The sequence below is a fragment of the Ostrea edulis genome, chromosome 3 (assembly GCF_947568905.1).
Source record: "Ostrea edulis chromosome 3, xbOstEdul1.1, whole genome shotgun sequence".
Taxonomy (NCBI): domain Eukaryota; kingdom Metazoa; phylum Mollusca; class Bivalvia; order Ostreida; family Ostreidae; genus Ostrea; species Ostrea edulis.
This window is the reverse complement of record NC_079166.1, coordinates 46,699,376-46,715,829: the sequence shown is the minus strand read 5'-3', so window position 1 is coordinate 46,715,829 and position 16,454 is coordinate 46,699,376. Positions and strand designations below refer to the sequence as shown.

General features: G+C 33.5%; 1 protein-coding gene across 1 annotated transcript; it reads right to left on the bottom strand.

Moving 5' to 3' along the window:
- Positions 1-8,938: 8,938 nt before the first annotated feature.
- LOC130052579 (uncharacterized) lies at positions 8,939-11,056 on the bottom strand. Its single transcript, XM_056157949.1, has 4 exons — positions 10,994-11,056; positions 10,834-10,889; positions 10,574-10,708; positions 8,939-9,883 (listed from the first exon to the last, which is right to left on the bottom strand). Exons 1-4 carry the CDS (start codon positions 11,017-11,019, stop codon positions 9,351-9,353), a joined length of 750 nt encoding a protein of 249 aa, XP_056013924.1. The 5' UTR covers positions 11,020-11,056; the 3' UTR covers positions 8,939-9,350.
- Positions 11,057-16,454: the final 5,398 nt, after the last annotated feature.

Genomic DNA, 16,454 nt, shown 5'->3' with positions numbered 1-16,454 from the left:
GTCCCTTTGCGGGGTCAGCTAAAGGTCAATCGGTGAAAAACCAAGTTTTCCTTCTTTACCTTACCAAATGTAAGATGTTATTACTTTGAATTTTAGCCAATTACCAAGTTTTCATACAAGTTAATGGGTTGCCCCAATCTGGGGTATTATTGTAGTTGACTGCAATTGATGGAAAAATAACAGATGTCAAAGCTACAGATAGGAAAATTACAAAGGCCAACGTAGGGAAATGCGATTTTTATCCGGGAGATGGCGGACAAGGGACGTAACTTTCGCGAAGTATTGATACGTGTATTGGTTGGTTCATAGAGGAAAATTCGATTTGTAAAATAAATATAATTTTTGACAAGCAAAAAAAATCATAAAAATCTAAAACCTATATAAACCCAAACTTCAAAATCCTGGAGGGGGTGCAAGGAAAAGCACACACACAAACTAAACGACGATCTTTATTCAAGCTTCACTATCTTAAGGTATTCCATGTATAATGAAAGGATAATGAACAATTTTGAAGGATTTAGATCAACATGACTGGTAAATGATTAGAAGCTGACCCTTTTGCACTTAAGACTTTTTGGAAGAGTTGTCTGCCCTTTGTAAAAATAAGAAAAATCTAATATTCTAAATATGTGTGTGGTCAATGATTAATTTTATTTCATATTTTTATTAAGAGAAAGTGTATGTAACTTTCTACCAAGAGATTTGTATGAAAATATAATTTCTTCTTAAAATATTGTAATAAAGCATGCTTTTCCCATATACCTCAATGTTAAATTCTAGGTGAAATAAATCAAGCAGTAAACAAAATTTTGAAAATTCCTATCGTGGATTATTTTTATTTGATGAACCCTTCAAAATGATACCATGGTTACAAAAATTCCACCATCCATTTATTAGATATGAAATATGGTCATTATACATTGAATACCTTAAATCGTAACGTGTCGGGATGGGAGTAGCAAGTGTTCGTCCTCCTCTATACACGGGTTCAATTCATTGGGTCAAATGCTGTCTGACGAGTAACAGTAAAAGCAATTGTGAGGATGTTCTTTACATACTACTTTTGACTACGGATTACTCCGATTACCTGATCAAGATAGGAGCTTACCTCGAAATATGACTGTCAAGGCTCGTTACTTTCACTTGTTCAAGCTTACATCCTTAACACTCGATACTACTTTGAAAGTATAACCCAATATATTTTACTTTGGATTGTAAAGATAATTTTGAATGTAAGAAATAATGGGAAATGTACGCTGTCAAACAAGAGGCCAATGGCAATGAGCCACATCGCTCACCTGAGCCACTTTAGCCCTGTCGTTGTTCAAGGTCATTAGGTAAAACAACGAAGTATAACAAGGCCTATATACAAAATATCAAAGTCCTACCTTAAATAGTTAAGGAATTATTGAATAGGTCAAGGTTTTTTCAAAATCAGGTCAAACTCCAAGGTCAAAAAACACCATTGCGTCACAAGGTCTTGCCGAAAATATATGAAAGCCCTACCTACATGTAAATAGTTCTTGATATACTTAATAGGTTGTTTTTTAAAAAGTAGGTCAAACTCAGAGGTCAAAGGACATGATATGAAATGAAAGGTATTGCCATCAGAAATTTATATAAGATATGAAAGATTAATCTTAAATAGTTTAGGACACATTGTATTGGTCAGACATTTATAAAAAGTAGGTCAAACTTCGAGGTCAATGTCATAAGATAACACACCATGGAATCACATGAAAGGTCTTTCTGTAAAGAATGTATTTACAAAATATAAAATCCCTAGCTTAGATAGTTCAAGATTGTTCCAAAATATATCAACATATAAAACTCTGATCCCCTATTGTGACCCCACCCTAACCCCCGGGGACTATGATCTGAACAAACTTTAATCTACTCTATGTAAGGAAACTTTCATATAAATGACAAATTGTTCTGACCCAGTTGTTCTTGAGAAGATTGTTAAATGCGTTGCCTGTCTATCTAAATGTAAACTTTAATTCCAGATTGTGACCCCACCCTAACCCCGAGGACCATGATTTGAACAAATTAGAATCTACTCTATATCAGGGAACTTTCGAGTAAATTTCAATTTTTCTGACGCAGTGGTTCAGGAGAAGATTTTTAAAGAATGAAAAAACTTTCATTCTCTATTGTGACCCCACGCTACCTCTGGGGGCCATAATCTTAGTAAACTTGAAACTACACCATGTCAGAAAGCTTTTATGTAAATTAAAATTTTCTGGGAGACTGGTTCTTGAGAGATTTTTAAATGGCACCATTCAATTTTGTATTTTCGTGATTACCTCTCCTTTGGGTATGTCCCTTTATTTGAACAAACTTGCAATCCTTTACCGAAGGATACTTTGTGCCAAGTTTGGTTGAAATTGGCAAGGCAGCTCTGGAGAGGAAGTTGAAAATGTTAAAAGTTTACTGATGGACACAGACGGAGAGACGGACGCCGGACAAAAAGTGATCAGAAAAACTCAATTGAGCTTTCAGCTCAGGTGAGATAAAAAGGGAGAAGCTCTCTAGTTCTACGTGCTTGTATTAGTAGTATAAACATATTTATATTCTCGATAGAATCATCTGCATCTACGCTGGCTGATTTTTCCTCAAATATCGAGTTAGCTCGAAAATTTTGTCAAACCATTGTAGTATGTTAAAGGAAAATAAGTATTTTTGTTGAATAGAAGAAATTATATTGTCACAGGTAGAAATAAAGATTTTCTTGTCATCTTTACGACGAATAAAATTGTTACGTAATCCATATAGTCATCATAAAATAATCCTGTTTAAGACAGATATTCTAAATTTGCGGATTTTGATAATTTACATGTATAATCGTTTGTTTCAATTTTGGAAAGAACAGGCCCATAGCATTTCCATAGATACTAACTCGTTATAACGAGATTATTGACTCGTTATAACGAGAGAATTAACACGTAATAACGAAATAATTAACTCGTTATATAACGATATACTAGCAATTAAATCGTTAACGAGAATAAGGTTTTTTTTTACTCTTTCAAAATGAGCCTAGCCGGCTTTTGTAGATTCACAATATCACAGAATGTTATGTTTATGTAGGCAGCTTACAACAAAATGATATGATTAAATAACAATAGTATAGCCAATAAGTCGAATACCAGCCTGACAACAACAATAATTACTATAAAACCCCATGACCAATAGATTTGAAAAGATAAAGAGGTCATCTACTAGAGTATTTTTCCAAATGATGCATGTAACCCTAACTTACTATCAAGAACACTAGCAACTTCACCAGTGTTAGATTCAGTAAATAATACTATATATATATGATTCATATTTGCAGTGAAATATGCATGTACATATTAAAATTTTACATAATATTATTTACTGAATCTAGCATACCTTTTATATATCTTTATCAGTATTTATGTATCCTGCGTGGTGTATTAGGTATACATTAAATATTGTATTAGATGGAGCTTAGTCGGGGCCCCATCCTCGGTAGCTACTATTTTCTCTAATTTAAGAAATATTTTCTGTTATAGTATAGGTCTAGGTAATAAAATTAAAAAAAGAAGACTTCACCAGTGTTTGCTTGGGTGCTGAAAATAGGCTTCATTGAAAGGTAAGACAAGTCACTTTGCATCAGAAAACTTTGGTACAGATCTAAGGGTCTCCAAAGGTTCGAACCAGCCCAGTAATTACAACGTAGACCGGGTATACACCATACCACGCTGTAATCAGTGTCCTGTTGTCGGTAAAACAATGCAGATGAACGGAGCACTCGGATGACACGATGGAAAGTTCTAATACTGGCAACTTTTGTAATTGTAGAAGCGTCTATTCATCAATTCATGGATGGATTCCATCAGCTAGCTTCAAATTAGCAAACGTTGTTGGAATACGAGGATAATTAGAGGGCTTGCTTAAAACGAGAACACCACCACATACATTAATAGGAGAAAATGACAAGCGCAATGTCTTTCCAAGTCTCCATACTATCTCTATGACAATTCCCCGTATCTTGGCGCACGTCCGATGAATTTGAAAATTGTTGTCCAAAGCAAAACGACAGTGGATGATGGTAGACTGCATCCACTCCTCCTTCTGAAACTAGATACATGTAGTTTGTTTGAATACATTTGTTAATGGATTCTTCTGTAAAAGATATCCATTTACTCTGCATAATTACATAATTCTGAATTAAAATTAAATCCATGACAATATACTAATCAAATAAGATAAGCATACCAATGTCAACATATCTATATTAGGCTGCACGGAATTTAATTCGTATCTACTAATAATACATAAACACGTAAGAAGATGCATATGTAAGCACTGTACATATATAACTGCATAAAATATTAACTATGTATTAACTCTCTTCAGTAATCTCAATCAATCTGTAAATCAAAATACTCAATGTAGAGTGGATAGAAACAGGAAGTGGAGTAAGTGGCTCTATAATGACAATAAATTGATATCAACTCTACTAACAATTCTCAACAGTAAACGTATAAGCAAATTCAAATACTTGTGTTTGAAAACGTACATGTATTATAATAGCATATTCACTAATGACTACAAAGTTTAAAACTCATTATCTCGTTCCATGATAATACTGATGATTTATCAGTAGATACCAATTCACTGTATGTATTAAATAGTACGAATACTTTATGAGTACTTATACTAATAGATATTGAATTGTGTACTCATAAATACCTGTAAATATAATTGACATTGATTACCTTATCCAATAGAATAAACAACTAATGAAAATGTCAGGTATCCAAAAGTAAACATTCACAATTTTAGAATATGTACAGACCCCGAAACGTACTACCACACCAAATGAGCCGTTACATTCTCGGCTACAACAGTTTGATCGTTCCCACCCAAACCGTTCCGAGGGGATCAAGATTAGAATGGTCCTCAATGCCCCTTTCTTGTCGTAAGAGGCTATTAAATGGGGCGGTCCTTCGAATGCAACTGCAGAAACCGAGACCCGTGTCACAGCAGGTGTGGCACGATAAAGATCCCTCCCTGTTCAAAGGTCGTAAGCGCCGAGCATAGGCCTAAATTTTGAAGCCCTTCACCGGCTATGGTGGCGTCTTCATATAAGTGAAATATTCTCGAGAGGGATGTTAAACAACATACAATCAACCAACCAAACAGTTCCGTTCCAACCGTTCAATGTTCCGTTCCCAAACCAAAGTCTTCTGATCTCATTTAAAACCATTCGTTCCCTATAAAGCGTTTGTTTCCTCAAACTGTTCGTTCCCGAATGGTCATTCGGAACTCACCTAATATTATCGAGTCTATTGTAGATCAACATAGCGCTCGGCCAGGGACGATGAAGACAAAATGAATTATTTGGTGAAAAGAATGAAAGAATAAGTTTGTTCGATAGGGATCGTTTTTCAGGATCGGTCGCAAAGGGGTTTCGAAACAAAACAAAATTTCAAATCATAATTGTATTGTAAGTGCGTTTCTATCATAGATTGATTTATCAAATCTCCATGTTTTAGTGAAATTGTCGGAAAATTAAAATGAATTGTTTACTAATTATGCTATTCAACAGTTGTAGTCTTTAACTGCGGGTGTAGATTGAGAAAAAATAGTAAAGATAAATGGCACTTCTTCAGAGTACTTCGAATGTAATGTCGGTGTAAGACAAGGAGAAAATTTATCTCCATTTTTATTTTCCTTATAATTGATGACCTAGAAAATGCTATATTAGGAAAAGACATAGTTGAATTAAAGAGTATAGAGAGTGCAATTGAAGATGAATTAATGGTGTACGTGATAATGTTGATTTTATTTTATGCTGATAATACTGTTTTCATGGCTGAGTCTGCCGATGGTTTACAAAATGCTCTGAATGCTTTTGATATTTATTGTAAACAGTGGAAACTTAATGTAAATGTGGATAAAACAAAAATATTGATTTTTTCCAGAGGCTCATTTCTAAAGGAGTTTTATTATAACAAAAATAGTATAGAAAATCTAAAAGAATTTAAATATGTAGGGATTATACTAACAAGGAACAGAACATTTTGTAAAGCCAAAAAACACTTGTGAACAAGCACAAAAAGCTATGTATGGTGTGATACGAAAAATTAGACAATTTAATTTATCTGAAGAATGTCAACTTGGTCTATTTGATAAAGTGGTTGTACCTGTTTTACTTTATGGATGTGAAATTTGGGGTTATGAAAATCTTGATATAATTGAACGTGTACATTTAAAATTTCTGAAAACTATTTTTAATTTGAAAAGCTCAACTCCTAATTATATGATATATGGAGAATCTGAGCGTTTTCCGATGTATATCAAGGTTTATTCAAGAATGATTACATACTGGGCAAAATTGTTACACTCAGAAAATAAAATTGTTAATATTGTTTATAGATATTTTTGTACCCAATATGAAAAAGTTGGATATAAAAACTCTTGGATTGACTGTGTTCCAAAAATTTTAAACATGTGTGGACTTCCAAATATTTGGAATGAAGCAAGGCTATTGCGTAAATGTTAAATGGTTATCTACAACAGTTAACCTGATTTTGAAAGATCAATTTATTCAGAAGTGGTCTTCTGAAATTGATGACTCTCCTAAGGGCCAGGTTTATAAACTTTTCAAACATTGTTTTGGTTTAGAGAAATATGTACTTACTCTGTCTGTACAATTAAGAAAATTATTTATTAAATTTCGCACTTCAAATCACGTTTACCCATAGAGACACGAAGATGGCATGGCATTCTCCTGAATGAAAAACTATGTACATTTTGTAATTATGGAGAAATAGGAGATGAATTCCATTTCATTTTACAGTGTCCAACTTTTTCACAATTAAGGAAAAAATACATAGACAATTTTTTTTTTTATGAAAGACCAAATGTTTTGAAGTTTTCTAATCTATTGTCAACTCAAGATATGAAAATATTAAGAAATCTCTGTGTTTTTATTTCTCATATTTTTGAGATTGTCTGTTGTTCTTCGTAAGTGTTCTTCTGCTACCCCTTAATTAAACGTATTACTATTATGTTTATTTATACATACAGTGTATATTATGTTCCCCTCTGGTATCTAAGAAAGCTATATTGTTCTATATATGAACCTCTGACGATTTTTTTTGCATGTACATTGTATTATATTTATTGTACCTCATGTACCGTTTAACATGGTTTGAGCGAAATCAATTGAATTGAAATTGACTAGACTTGAACCCGTGATCTACAGATCAGCAGTGGACACGTTAACCTAGTGAGCTACCCAGCTAGGCAATTAGATTTAAAAGGAATATACAATTTTGCTGATATTTATATTTTCATTCTTGTTTCAAAATGAAGTCAGCCATTATGAGGAAGTGTTATTCCTCCTTCAGCTGGTAACGTCTCTGTATGATTGGAGAAATCTCGAATGTGACGTAAAACAGACAAAAACACAAACCATCCACAAATCCTTTTATTGTCATTGTATTATACTTCTCGATATACATGTAGCAAGTGACCGTTCACCTTATATATATATATATATATATATATATATATATATATATATATATAAACAAACAAGTAATGTTTTTAAAACCGATATTCCTTATGTCATTATTAAAAATTCTTTACTGTTGTAAATACCGGTAAGTACATGTAAATGCATATAACTGAATAATGAATATTTTGTCTCATCAAGGACGTGTTATCGAAGGGAGAATTTACCGTTGAAAAATCTATTTATACATTGCTTTCGTCATACATGTAGATATAAATGTGCAATACACGGGTGGTCAGAATATATCTAAACAAAATATAGATATCAAGAAATTGATACTGGGTAATGAATGATTACATGTACCACCTCTTTATCAGCAAAACTTCCTTATAACCCAAGTCCTTATAAATGAGTTCAAACACTACATGTATTTATAAGTCATGACTGACAAAAAAACGGGAACGACACTACACCGTATAGAAGACACAGCGCCTACAGATAAAACGTCGAACATCACCGTAATATAATTGTTAATTTGAAGGTATTATCTACATACATACGTCAGTTGATATGGATACGGAAAATTGCTGCTTTATCTTTGTTGCAAACATGACCTTTTTTCGTTATATGATTTGTATATGCTCTTGTTTACAGACATTGATTGAATATTGTTTAACGTCCTTCTCGAGAATATTTAACTCATATGGATACGTCACCACTGCCGGTGAAGGGCTGCAAAATGTAGGCATATGTTCGGCGCTTATGGCCATTGAGCAGGGAGGGATCTTTATCGTGCCACACCTGCTGTGACACGGGACCTCGGATTTTGCGGTCTCATCCGAAGGACCGCCCCATTTAGTAGCCTCTTACGACAAGCAAGGGGGTACAGAGGATCTATTCTAACCCGGATCCTCACGGGACTACAGACATTGAGTTTAGATAATAAACGCTATGTAGCAATGCTATGCACTGAAGAAGCTAAGTATGAGTAACGGATTCTGGAGGGGACGTACATGTAAGACTTATAATTGGGTAATCGAGCAGTGGTATTGTACCTGCATTTTGATTTGTTCTTTAAAACCTTTTCCTAACGTTTCTTCATATACTCTATTGTTCTCGTATCATTATAACGGTACACTAATTACTGTTTATGGTACAGTAAAGAAGGCACCTACATCTTTCCCATACGGGTCACCGTATGTCAAGGGATTGTACTATTGTATCAACAATGGAGCATGCATTCACTTCAACATAAATTGATTTACAAAAATAATTCCAAACTTCAAGTGGAACTCAAATTAGAATATTTAATGTTTTAATCAAGTTCAAATGCCTCGGAGCATTCTAGAGACATCGTCCTTGATTGACTCGTTTAGCTGACATTTCCTTCCTGGCCATATATTGGGTAACAAAGTTCAGAAAAATGCATGCGAAACGGAAAGATTTTAGTTTAAACAACATATTTTTAATAACATGCAAGTGTATATCAATAATGAGATTGTGGAAACAAACCAATAGGCTTATTCTAGAGTGTAATAACATAATGCCTACAAGTGTCGGATCCACAACAAGGATACAAGGTCAAATACAAAAATTATACAAAACACTAAAAGGTCCAAAGACACGAACAACCATATCGGCTATAGGGTAATTCGTGTGTATTCATACCGGCTATAGGGTAATTCGTGTGTATTCAGATTAATATTTTATATGATTATATAAGGAACCTTAACCATTACACATAACCAGGTTTTTCAGAGCTTCATAATCTGCATACTATCTATCAAATACTGGTCCGTTGTCTTGACGATAATGTTTGAATTACTTTTAGATTTTTCTGTTGGATGCATTTACTTTACGTCCTCACATGTACATCCAACGATGAATACTCGGATGGCTGCTGGTTCCCTTCAGTCTCCCCCTGAACGTTGGGAGTAGGGCTAGGAGCACTATTACTGACTGGGACAGTTTCAGTGAGACCACAGTTGGTTGGATTTAGTTGGAAAGGTCTTGTTTTAATTTCAAGAGTATATTTGTTGTCATATCTATGGTTTAAAAGTCTGATTTTTCCGATCGCCGATCCTTCAAAACACGGATTTGTTTCATCCATATTCAAAGCACTGTAAACATTGCAAGGAAAATCCTCCAAATCTTCATAATTTTGCTCTCTTTTTTTCTCTTTTTTCTTCTTCTCATATTTTCTCCTCAAGCATATCACTAATGCTAGGGTGTTCAGCAGTAACACGAAACCAAGAATACTTGCACAAATCAAGAATAAATTTTTGAAGTCCGGTATCCAAAAAAGGGAATCTCCGAAATGTTCTTGTGATGGAGTTATGGTAGTCGGTTTCTGACTTATTCTCTCAAAGGTGAAATGAGTTGTAGCAGCTGGAATTTAAAAAGATAGATAGAATAAGTAGGGAATTGAATATAAGAATTAGTTTGATTTTGAACAAGTTATTGGTTTTTTATTTCAATGTTTTCTGAAAGATTTTGTCTGCGGTAATGACACATCATGATTGAAGATAAACAAATAATTACCAGGATGTAAATTAATTTGCTTTTATTCAACTTTTAAAGATGAAACCTAAACTGAGCACCTGATAGGTTAGGTTTTGCATTATCACGTGTTCAATCAATATATAACTTAAATTGATATACCTAGAACTCCACATTTATTTATCTTCTTTTTTTTTTTCTTTTTTTTTTTGGATTAATTAATTGATTGTATTTTGATAGAGTTTCTATCTTAATAATGTCAATTTATTTATATTTATCCCTATCAAGTTAATCAATTAAGATTATGTTTGTTGTAAGATTTCCTTTACAATTGATATGATGTCGAAAAGCTAATGTATGGTTAAAAGTTGCTCTCTATGCATAGACGTAAAGCATAGTTTATACAAGTAGTTTAATCTAAATGCGATTAAAAACGAACAAATATACCGTTAACTAAACTGTACCTGAATATAGCGCTATATAATGAAATTGTATGTAGGAAATGCTCTAGACATACGGATGATTTCCCTCTTCGGGGTCTTTTTATGACACGTATATGATTGTTTAGCGTAGACTTACCAGTTGAATTTGAACATCCAATTGCGAAGTCGCAAGTTTCGCTGTCACATTGACAGTTGTGTTGACAGTCTTCCCCATAATGTGGATATTTACATTTGCTGCCACAGGTAGTGCCATAGAAACCGATCTCACACTCTGTATCAATTTTGTAAGAAGTGTTATATTTTCAAGATGTTTATAGTTTATCTGTATTTAGTTTTTATTTTAAACACTTTATTAGTTCATTAAAAATAAGTGTGAATTAGTAAGAAAATCCATACTTATGCAGTCTTGTAGATTTTCATTCCATCTATAGCCAAAGCAACATCTGTTCAAGCTGGATATCGGTAACAAATAAAAAGAGAGTACTAACAACAGGCATGTATGTAATATGATAATGCATATAACACAGATATTATAACAATTATTCTTTTGCCTTACCCTGTACACAGTTTGCCGTCAGACATATCTATGTAATAAAATAGAATGCAAGTCCACTTCAGAAATAAAGGACAAGGTACGGTTTTAGCCAAATTCTGCCCGGCGTTTATGGAGGGAAATTATTTTGCGTTGCAGATATTTTCCTGTCAAATTCCTAAAAGAGTAACTTATAGTAACTCTCAAAAGCATATGGAAATCAACTCATCTACGCGCATGCGTAGTACATAATCAAATAAAGTAAGGGCTCTCAGGCTATTTGTGGTGTTTTCATGGTTTTTGTATTGATAAACTTGTAAAATTGAACATCTCTTCCCTCGTCGCCCGGAATAATTTTTATATGGATTAAAAATTTACTAAATAACTTACAATTCCTCTTAGTTTCATCCCGGGCGACGATGGAAGAGGGGTTAAAATATCAGTTGAAAGATGCTAACAAATTCGCCATCGTGACGCAATTTGCGTTGATCGTGGCGGTTGAAGAGGAAACGAGAATCATTTGAGTAGTAAATATATTTTCAAATAATATATGCTCATATAGTTATTTATTTAAACACATTGACATTTATTAAAATCATCATAATAATAATAAAAATCCGGATAAATATAAGCCTATCTTACAGACCGGATGCCATTTTTTGTTGTTATGACTATAGTGTAAACAGAACGGTATATAAATACCACCAACCGACGATTCGTGAGAATTCATGTTACATACCAGCCAAACTACATTTAAATAGTTTATATAACGATGGACGATTCTTTTAATAAATAATATATTCCTTGAAGATTCAAGCATTATTTTTTACCATTCACATTCATTTGATTAAATGGGAAACGGCATGTAACAGCAGACGACAATATCCACCTAGGTACGTACGTACATCAGTGACGTATTTAGCGCGAGTGTAACATTTTATATTTTTCAAAGACAACAATTTAATTGTCAGAAAGTTTACGATGGTTATTCACAAATATAAAATTTTAAGCACACTATCTATAAATATACATCACCGCGGTGACCGAGCGGTTAGAGCGTTCGCCCCGCAAGCGGAAGGCCCGGGGTTCGAATCCCGGCCGCGACAGATCGAAGTTGTTAAAACAGGTAGTGACAGTTTCATCGCCAAAATGCTCGGCATCAAGTGTGAATGTGACATTGGAGATGACCTTAACACCGGATGATCGGTGTCACAATATGGCACTGGGGGTCTTCAGTGTTCTACTAAATCTGCGATGGTTACAAAACTATTTCATTTTTGAAAACACAATACAAAACAAAAAAAGTTTGTGTAGCTAAGATAGGGATTAATATACATTTCTTGCAAGTCACTTTTTACTAGGGAATATATGTTACTCATTAAAATTATTTTTAAATTGAGGTGCCTGAAAGATAATTTTCTCCAAATGTGTTACTCGGATCGTATTACTATATGTATTTTAATTTACAATGATTGAAATAGACTATACATGTAGGCGCATAGGTTGTTTTTTGGTTTTTAAAAAAAAAAGGGGGGATTGACTTCTCGAAAACATTGACAAACACAAAAATAGGGATTTTGGTATCATTGGAGTGGGTTCATTACATGTATCCAATGTAACACTTACAATTACATTTCATCTATCTTTCTCTACTACTATTTAAAATGCAGTCCGGGGGAGGGAGGTTACACAAAGCGAATACACAACATATGGATAGATCTATATATAAATATAATATTGAGACTCGCAGTATTGAGCATTCCGTCAAAATTTTGTTTTTCTCCATTCCAGATAAATATACGATGTATGTATATACTTGCATAATGAGAAAATGCAGTTTAGATTTGAATGGGTTTCTTTTATCATGGGACAAGGGTTGGTTAGCAAGTCTTACGTTTTATTTCTCTTGTATAAACTATCGAATGATGTTTGTATTTTACAACTTTTAAGAGGGTTTCTTTGAGCAAAAGTGGATACAATGACACAAAATTGCGCAAACCAAGTGTTGGGGTGTACCAGCTTTGTATCGCTCAGTTGTACAGTACCGAACACATTGACAAGCCTGAGAGAGAGAGAGAGAGAGAGAGAGAGAGAGAGAGAGAGAGAGAGTTTGAGTTTTGTTTGTTTATTTATTTTACGTCCTTTCGAGAACTTTTCTCTCAAATTGAGAAATCATCAGCTGTATGTGAAGTACCACATATAAAACCTATGATTAGCATTTAAAGCTATAGCATTGCTTTTTTTTTTAACGTGCCAATACCTGTTGTGACATAGGACCTCCTTTTTTAAGGTCACGAAAAGCTGAAGATATCGAATAGTGATGAATTCGAATTTGCGTAATTTCTATAAAGAATACAAAATAAAGAGTAGGGCAAACACGGACCCCTGGACACAGTCGAGGTGGCATCAGGTGCCTATCTGAAAGACCCGTGATTCTCACTTTTGTCGAGCGTTTGTCGAAGAGCACATGTGTGTCTACGTCTCAGGTTCGACGTGGCATGTCATGAGCGGGGTTCGAACACACTATACCTCCCGGTTACAAAGCGAATGCCATATCACTGATAACCCTAACCGTTTCATAATTATCTTCCCTTTGAAGTTGTGTTTCTAGTTTCTCAGAAACGCTTCGTTTTTTCCTGAGTATACCTATGAAATGACAATTTGCTCCAACTTCATACCACGCATATAATATTGGGAATATACATGTATGGAATATTGCGTATGCCAATTAAAAACAAATACCGATGAATTCTATTGTGTTCCGATTCGTGAAGAATTACATTGGTGATAACCCAAACTTCGCATAAAATTCAGTGATTTGAATTTGAGCTGCCTTTGATGTCATCATTTTTTTCCGAATGCACGCGAGACTCTAACAAATATAAAAAAAATATCTTAAAATTCTCCACAATAAAGGAAGTTGGAGACAGAAATAAGAAATCACTGTTACCAGCATAATAACTGTTTCTTTAATTAATTTGGTGTTCAAACCATTATATTTCTGCACCAGAAAAGCTTTCCGCGAATACCTGCAGTTTTTGCCCCTGTGCGGCATATCTGATGTGGTTTCAATTTCCATTTAATACCCATTCAAATCAGTACAAAAACCAATAATTTCTCATTTATTAAGAATTAATAGTTCTATGTGTGATACAGTTTATATTTTCCTACTCAAAACATCGCTTGGGGAGAACTCTCGTATATTACGTCAAAATTAACGTCAAATTTGGTGACGTCGTCAGGTTAATATAAAGTTTTCCGTTGAATATATTACAGCTACTATTGTAGATAAAGAATAGCAATGCTCATTTTCATAAATGGCACATTCTCAAATACCAGATTTAGTATTTTGGTGAATTTCCTTGACAGGGCAGATTTTGGCTAAAACCGTACCTTGTTCTTTTCCATAATGTTTCCATTCGTAGCTGTTTGAAACTCCTAGTTTTTCGAAATATCTACTTCCGTTTTAAGCGATGAACTTACGGAACACCATAACTACCTTTCAGTTCGTTAGCGATATAACATGTGCGTGATCAAACCGAAAGGACGGAAACATTATAATAACATGACTTTGTTGTGTTGTTATAAGCTGTTTGAAATGAATACACGGGTCAAAATCAGGCAATGGTGTATGATCATGATTTTCGTTTGATATCTGAAAGATTTGTTTTTAAACAAAGCATTATGCTTTCGAAACTACAATATTTTCCATGTGGTAGAATTAAATCAAACATGGGGGATGTTTTCTCTATATAATCATTCCAAGGAAAGTTTGTCTACATAATAAACCTTCCGAGCGGGAGTGTTTGAAACGGAAAGTTTTCTGGATGGTACCAGCACACTCATTTATCTATTTAAGTTAGCTGGAACCTTGAGAGATTCATGCTGGAACTTAAAACTATTTTCATCAATATGATATACGAAAGTGGATAAAGTATCCGGTGAAAGCCTAAGATTAATTGATTTTATTTTTTAAATAATAAGAAGGATTAATCAGGATTATTGGATACTTATCCCAGTGTATGTTTCTTTTGCATTTTCACCCGAAGTAACGTACATTTAAACTTGCCAACCAATTGGGCAGGGAGAAAAATCAAAACCCCAAAATATTGTTTTAAAAAGTTACTGCTAACTGTTTCAAATCTTGGTTGATTTCATATCCAATCTATATACGATAAGGATGTCTCTTAAATTGTCGTGTGATTTTGAGTCGTAAGTAACCCCATATATTAATAAAATCAGTCTCCTTGTTGAATTTCAAGATACAGCATCTCTGTATAGATATTGGATATTGGGGATAAATCCCTTCTAATTTCAAATGCTTCAATGAGAGAAAAGCAACATTTGGCGTTAAGGTAATATCGTAATCAATTTGAGAGCCTTCTGGTATTCCGTACATACATGTAAAGAGACAGGTAAGCATGATCATTCGATTGAAGAAAAATATTGTTTGATAAAACTTTGTTAAAAAGTAAATGTTTTGTGCGTTTTGATCCCAAACAAAGGATGACAATTTGTGATTATTGCTACCAAACTTCGATGTTATACATGTAGGTGAGCAAATTATATTTAGATATAGATCTATATCAATTTTTGCTAAAGATCACGATGTTGCTATTATCTTTACCCTCTTCGTTTTCTTTTTTATTTTATATAAATCATATTTTATTTCCCGAATATTGTTGGCTGATCCACTTTCTGTTTTTCAAACTTGGCAAATTGTCAATTTTATACTTCAAGATCTGAAATAAAAATAGCAATATTATTAATCATAATATGTACATCCAGTCGGCCGTAGTAATTATGAATTGGCTATATATAATAGTATATATATATATATATATATATATATATATATATATATATATATATATATATAATTGAGGCTCACTTCCGGGTATTTCAAATCACTGTGTAAATGGGTGAAAAGGGGCATGATAACAAGTTGATATCTTATTTACCCACAGTTTCCATATTTACTGATGCATGTTCTTCCAGAAACACATGGTTGGATCATGCAGGGGAAAAATCATTCATAGCAGCTGCCAACAAAATTGTAAAATATCGTCCTCTTCATATGATTATATAACAGGAATTTTTCAACAACAAAATATCATTATGAGCTTTTATTTTAATGCAAAACAATTATCATTAAAAATATAAATACTGTGATATGAACATGTGTAGAACCTGTGTTCATATAAAATATCATGGAGCGATTTTCTCAGCTTTAAATCTTATTATTTCTATCTTTTTCTCTCTTCAAAAGTTTATTCATATATTTAAATACCCACTGAGGCGTGTGTTGTACCAGTTCACGGGTGTTATCAATTCAATTGAAAAATCCACTCCCCGATCCATTTCAATACAAGTATCGTAGAGAAGTAGAGTATAGAAGGCTAATTTTAATTAGATTGCATGTAATATTGTTCATACAAAGGCAGTATCAATAATTCTTTAATAAATAATCATGAAAGTGGATGAA